The following is a 6918-nucleotide window of genomic DNA, read 5'->3' as shown; positions in this document are numbered from 1 at the left end:
TGTTATGATCAAACATACATACAGCCACATCCAGTATCCGAGATCTTCACGTTGGAGAGTCGGAGTCGGACACAAGGGTGGCCAGCGGTCACGTGCTGAGAAGGCGGTCACCTCAAATTGAAAAGTGGAGCGAGTTCCTTTGTGTCGACCACAATACCTTCGGCGATGGGGTATACATACCTGTAAGGCTGATGTGGTTTGAGTGAATGCAACAACAAAAAAAGCCGGGCGAATTCACCGCTAAATGCTTCTTGCAGCAAAGGCAGACGCAGAGCGAATTTGGGCAATCGAGTGGGATGGGCTTGACGCACGACCCTGTGTAGTTTGGATTAAAAAAGCACTCAGTGAAGAAACGGTTTTGAAGTAGAGACACTGGGGTTTACCTCTGAACACAATCCCACGTTTTTTTTCATGTGCCTCAAGTGTATGTATGCTTTTCTAAAGACAGTTTGTAAACAATGAGACGAGAAGATTGCAAAGTTGTCTTGTATTCAGAGTGTCGTCGTTGCATTCGTCGTCAGAGGCTGTTTTCAACTGTTCCCTAGAGTTATGACAATGTACTTATTGACACAGAACATATTGATTGCGATATCTTACGTTGTATTTATTCAGAGGCTATACGCCGGGCACACGCTCTTCGAACGCCTTTTAATGTGTCCAACATCCAACAAATGTTACCGAATATGTATTTGGTATCCTGTACACATCGGCAGTTAATAGCCTACTTGGTATTTAATCATATGATTTTCTTCAACAGCGGTAGCAACAGTCAACAGCGCACATAGGCTACTCTTGTGTCTCGTCAACAGACTGGATGTATGGATACAGATGTTTCCGAGACAACCAATCAGCGACGGTCTACCCAGTGGCGTAAATGAACAACGAAATACTGCCCCCGTGTGCATATTACGCACCAACTTTACTTCAATAGTCCCACATCATTACAGGACTTGACAATAATACACAAATATTCCAAAATAAAATATTTCACCTTTTAGATTGATTATGACATTTTAATACATACAACAATGAAATGGGTCCATGATTTATACACATATTTTGCTAAATGTTCTGTAGTATTCTTTACATTCTAAAAACCACAGAATGGAGAATGTTCCAGACTGTCTATTGGTGCTTTTCCACTACAGTGCCAGCCCGGGTCGACCCGGGTCAGCCCTGTTCTTTGGCGCTTTTCCATTGAGCGGCCCGTGTCAGTACGGCACGGCACGGTAAAATAGTTCTTGTTCGGGATGGGTAGCGAAAGGTGGGGAAGGGTACTTTTTGCCAGGCTGCGTGTGACGTGTGACGCTGCACACCGTTGATTGGTCAATGGAAATCGTCATCCCATGTTCATAGATTTCATCACTAACCGCCATTTTTAAAAACCACAACAGATTTCGCTCTAGGAAAATGTCACTTACTGTTTCTGTAATAACGTATTAATAAAGATTTGAAAAAATATGATGACCATCGTATTATCTTAGTTTAATGTCATTTCAATGCATCATATAACTTTTATTTACAACAAGCATAACAAAAAATCGCTATTATGGCGATGTCCTGTGCCTATTCTGTTCCTCAGTCCAGCGGCAGTCAAATGCCGGTAGATTTGCGTCTTGCTCTCTTTAACACATGTCGGCGCTGTTTCCCTGGTTGCGAGATCTAAACTACAAGAACTGAAAGCGGCAGGTAACAGGCAGGTAACATCCATATGCTGTATATATAAATAATGTCGGTGTCGACCGTGATAAGAGTGTCGTATCGACACCATTCAAATGGTTTCAGATTCCCTGTCCTCTCCCCTATCCGGACACGTTTGAATTGTTATCCTAACCCACGGTAAACCACAGTTATTAACCCGCAAAGGGTGCCTCCGGGCACCGTGTTTGTCTGTGAATAACACCGGCTATGGAGGTGGTACAAACACAATACTACTTTGCTAACTTCACCATTGGTATACGGTCATTTTGAGCCCTGAACCACCGCGCTGACACCCCGAGAAGTTATGCTTTTAACCGTAAACTCAATGAACCGGGAGTTCACCCGCTGCTGCAAGCGTATCTATAACGAACGCGGAGATGGTATGAGCCCCGCGTCAGTCAGCCTTTCCGTAGAAATACATCGCTCCATTATATATCTAACATTACATGTTTTATGGCTGATCTGTGCATGATAGTGCTGCATTATGTTGATCTATTTATATCGATCTATTCTTGCCAATTCCTTATTACCAGTGGAAAGGGGGAACATTAAAACACTTGAATGGGATAGATAGGACTTTCCGTTCAATGGAGGAAGCATGATACTCGCGAGTTCATCTCGCTTTTCCCCCCGTTGATGTATTAAACAATCTAAGCAATCTAATCAGAGCAGTTGTTATTGTGTAATATTATTGATGGATGTGCCATTTTTGATGGAGAGCAGTGAGCGGATGACTTGATGTGAGCATGTATTTGACTAATGCCGATAGTCTTGCTCCGAAACCGGAGCTGTCTACAGCGGATTCCACAACGTTCCTTCAAACTACCGTAATTCATGAACTATATGCCCAATCTAAAAAATTCAAACAGTTTCTGAAAGCAGAGAAGTTGCACTTTTTGAACAGTTGAACGTTTTTAGGCTTATTACGGGAGTTCACCAACAAAAAAAGCACAGTGCTCAACGTGTCAGGAGACACGCATTTCCCCCCGCTGATCTGTATAGCGGCGGGGAATCTTATGACACGTCAACTCCTCCTTGTCCCGGGTCGCTCCGTATAATGGAGAAGCGTTTCTGAAAGTGCGGCACGGCTCGGCACGGCTCGGATACAAAGTCGACCCGGGCTAGCCCTGTAGTGGAAAAGCACCATAAGTTACAGTACAGTGTAATGGCTTTCACTGGTGCTGATGATGTCACTGTTGCACTCCAGAGATTTGAGGACTAGCTCCAGGGCTTGCCTGCTAACGTTGCGACTGTACCCTTGTCTCACACTGGAGAGAATGTGCAGGAGGTGACAGCCCTTCTCCGCATCTGGAAAACAAGACAAAATACCATCAATATCATGTCATAATACAAATAATTCAGTGGTGTGTGGTGGAGGTGGAGAAATCGATGGACATTGTAAATGCATGAAATGGAATGAGAAATCCCTATTCCATTCATTACAAGGATCCTGTCCTCCAATTTCTACCCCCACCTGTATATTCTACCCCATACTGTATATTGTGAAGAGAGAATATTGCTATTGTGTCAATTAATGTTTTGATGCTTGAAAAAACAGACGCTTACATTTCTCTCGTCTTGAATCTTTCCTGATAATATCCCTGGTTATCATGGAAAGCTCTTTGTCCTGTTCAGTGACCTAGAGAGGGAGACACAATAACACACATTTATATAAAGGCTCTAGCAACACAATCGTGTTAGTTTAAATGTGTACTGTTTGCTGTGTATGGTGACTAATGATGATGACGATGATGATTTTAGGTTATCCAGGTCCCTGGATGGACAATAAAGTTGTGTCTAATCGAATCAAGTCAACATTCAATGTCACACCACTCATTTAGTCAGCAGTATCTGTACTGTAGTGATCACGTTGGCTTACATTATAGACTTCATCCTGGCATTTCACCTTGCGGAACACCAGGCCCTCGTCCTGTAAGACCCGGAGGACTTCCTGGAGAAGCTGCTGCAGCTGTTTGGAAGCCGACGGACCCGCCACAGGCTCCTAACATCGATAATAATGTATAGAATATAATATAGAATAACAGTGGAGAAAACAGCGAAGTCAGCTGGAGCAGTGCGGGCAGGGCATCGAGGCCACTGTGGTCACAGGGCATATACAGTAATTTTTTGAGGGGCATGAGGCCAAACTGAGCGGGCATGGTGACCAAGAAATTCCTGCCCTGTATAGTAATATTCATTATTCTATATGATATTATTACTAACATCAATCACAGAGAGCTTAACACCCTATTGTAAAGCTATGGTCAAGACCGCAAACCATACAGTTTGCTTTTGTTTGACGTCCAATTACAGGCAGTTGAAGGAGCCAGAAAGCTATGTTGGTTGGGATTTAGGTACAATTCCATCAAAACTGGTTTCCAGATTCACCGGGGTCAGACAAAAAACTGTCTCTTTGCATACATGCTTGTTTGGATTTGGGATATTTGGCCTCAACGAGACAGTGCTCACTGTGTAACAACATGAAACTACACTGCATACAGTAGGAATTCAAATCAAGTTTTTTTTTTAGGTTGGGCCTTGTGTGTGTTTACCTGTTCCGTTGACGTCTTCTGATGATGGCTGCAGACAAGGGGCTCTAGAACTTCCTGGACATCATAGAGCCGGAACCTTGTGACCGTGTTCTCTTTTAAGTAGTCCTTCATGGCCCGAATCGCCTGGCCGAGCAGGTAGGCAGCCTTAGCGCTTAGGGGTGTAATGATGCATCACAAGACAGTTAATTATTTATAGATACAAATATGTGACGATTCAGATCGGTGAGATGGAAAATGAATCGCAATATTCTTTTTAAACAGCAGAGGGCAGAATCTACTTTTGACTTCACATGTTCAAAGTTACTGTATATACCCTAACGTAGTTATACCCTACCTCAGAAATAAAAAGGGATTCTTTAAGAAAATACAGTATTTTGTCGTTTTTGTCTGAGAAATGAATAAAATATTATTTTCCGTCATAATTTGTCTGCAATCTCATTTTGTTAAAAAAAACTGTGAGAAAATCATATTGTGAACCCAGTATCATGAATCGTGAGGTGAGTGTATCGTTACATCCCTATTACCGCTGCAAGAGCCAAGTTAAACTGAGTAAGTAAAAATCAGGCTGATATCATCCATCCAGTTATTAGCCAAAACATTTAATCTGTGCATCATATAGCTCAAGGAGTGTTCGGCCCTACCCTGGGGTGTTGTCCTTCTGCCCTCGGCTGCTCTCCAGCTGGAAGGGCTTGTCATAGCACTGTCTGTAGAGCTGAGGAACCTCCAACATCCAGGATATCTGGACCGCCATTGCCGGGTCACTCACCTTATCTAGGAACACATGGAAGGCAAAGTGTGTGTGTGTGTGTGTGTGTGTGTGTGTGTGTGTGTGTGTGTGTGTATGTGTGCGTGCGTGAGCGCAAGTATGTGTGTGGACTCATGCGTGTGTGTGTGTGTGTGTGTGTGTCTGTGTGTGTGTTTGTGTGTGTATTCTCCACTCACAGTAAGTGGAGGCCATGATCTCTCTTTGTTGTCTGGAGGTCTTGAGGGGTCCCCGCACCCTGATCAGCTCTCCTATCTCCATGTGGGAGCTGGCGTGTTGGGCTTGTAGTAGCTTCTTCAGCTCGTTCACTGGGTTGAAGCCCCCGTGAGTGCTGCTTTTACCCATGGACTTTGCTCCTGCTGGAGATAATGCACAGGCCAAAAATGCAAATCACTTTGCACACCTTTGTTCATCTTCCAAGGAAATGCCGCACACACACACATTCAAAGGATGTGTTATACACACACACACACACACACACACACACACACAAACACTTACTTTTACTAGATTCACCATGATCCCTCCATTGCTCATCTTTCCAGCAAAGGCAGTTTATGACACCAGTTCCATCATCCACTGTGCAAAGAAGCAAAGAGATGACGACGACAACAACAACAACAACAACAACAACAACAACAACAACAGTATGACAATAGTTTGATAGGAGAACTGAGAAAAGACACAGGAGCAAATCTGTGTAAATCGATATGAATGAATGAATGGTCTTTATTGTCATTGCTATAGTACAGGTACCAAACAACGAAATTTGGGAGGGGGGGCTCCCCTGGTGCTAGGAAAAAAAACTAAAAACAAGAAGGGAAAAGAGCTGGTTTACATAAATAAAGGCTATGTACACTATCCACTATACTATACTATACAAATAAAACACTGTGCTGTACTCTATGCTATGCTATACCTATTCTAACATTTCCTATCTCTGAACCTTATGTACCCGAGGGTTGTCATATTGCACATAGTGTTATTGCACATTCATTTAAAGTGTCGCAGTTTGCAGGTTTGAAATATTCACAGTTGTGTTTCAGTATTGCACTTGATTTCAATCTAGTAGCTGCCATCAAATTGTCTAGATTGTCCAGGGCCTAGAACCTAGGTCTTTGCTGTGTTCAGGGCCTGAATGGCCCTGGGGTAGAAGCTGAGCTTCAGTCTGTTCAGTCGATAATGTATCAATTAGCAGTAGGCGCTTCATCATCACCTCCATAGCAGAAGAAATCTTCTCTCTCTCTTTTATATACCAGGGTCCCGAGCACATCAACTTTGAAGATGGGGTGTGAGTTGTAGAAGTATATTCCTGTGAGGTGGAGAAAGAGTGCTTATCAGAAAACCCAAAGCCTCTGTTGTGTGTATGGTAAGTTTGAAGATACTCATTATAATACTCCAAGTTATACCTCCACCAGCCTTCACTACTGTGCATTAGCCCAATCTGATTATAGTAATATAACATTCAAATGTAAAAATGAATACCATTCTAGTCACAGATCGGGCTAGCTGTCCACCGCCGCTGTTATTAGTTGCCTTACCTGGCACTTGGCAGGACTCTTTCATTTGGAGGATGTCTTTGATATACAGCCTGGCGAAAGCGCAGAACAGTGGGTCCAATCCCCACAGCATGGAGGGGGGCTCGTCCCCTGGATCCATCTGTTCAGCCTGCATACTAGCATCGTCAACACTCACACTCCTCCCTGCCAAAGTGAGACAAACAACGCTTGGTTGCGTGCTCGCTGGCAAACGAGGACTTGGCAACGTGTCTCTCCCCTGCTAGGGTTGTTTGTTATTTTAAAATAGCCATGTTGTATCACAGCAATCGTCCTATCTCTTTCGATTTGGGCAAATGCATCATGCATGCACAGCTGACATTTCGAGAGCTGTTGGAAAAGTTGT

The 6918-nt window shown here is 43.5% G+C and overlaps 1 protein-coding gene across 1 annotated transcript; it reads right to left on the bottom strand.

Moving 5' to 3' along the window:
- Nucleotides 1–1057: 1057 nt before the first annotated feature.
- On the bottom strand, nucleotides 1058–6690 carry stn1 (STN1 subunit of CST complex; the record flags this gene model as incomplete). Its single annotated transcript, XM_080523920.1, has 9 exons — nucleotides 1058–3009; nucleotides 3268–3340; nucleotides 3581–3703; nucleotides 4254–4404; nucleotides 4895–5024; nucleotides 5196–5375; nucleotides 5518–5595; nucleotides 6233–6328; nucleotides 6558–6690. 9 exons carry the CDS (start codon nucleotides 6688–6690, stop codon nucleotides 2852–2854), a joined length of 1122 nt encoding a protein of 373 aa, XP_080380046.1. The 3' UTR covers nucleotides 1058–2851.
- Nucleotides 6691–6918: the final 228 nt, after the last annotated feature.

Source organism: Nansenia antarctica (assembly GCF_963989245.1).
Source record: "Nansenia antarctica genome assembly, chromosome: 2".
In the NCBI taxonomy this organism is placed as follows: Eukaryota; Metazoa; Chordata; class Actinopteri; order Argentiniformes; family Microstomatidae; genus Nansenia; species Nansenia antarctica.
Note: the sequence above shows the minus strand (reverse complement) of the source record. Positions and strands in the feature narration are given on the sequence as shown.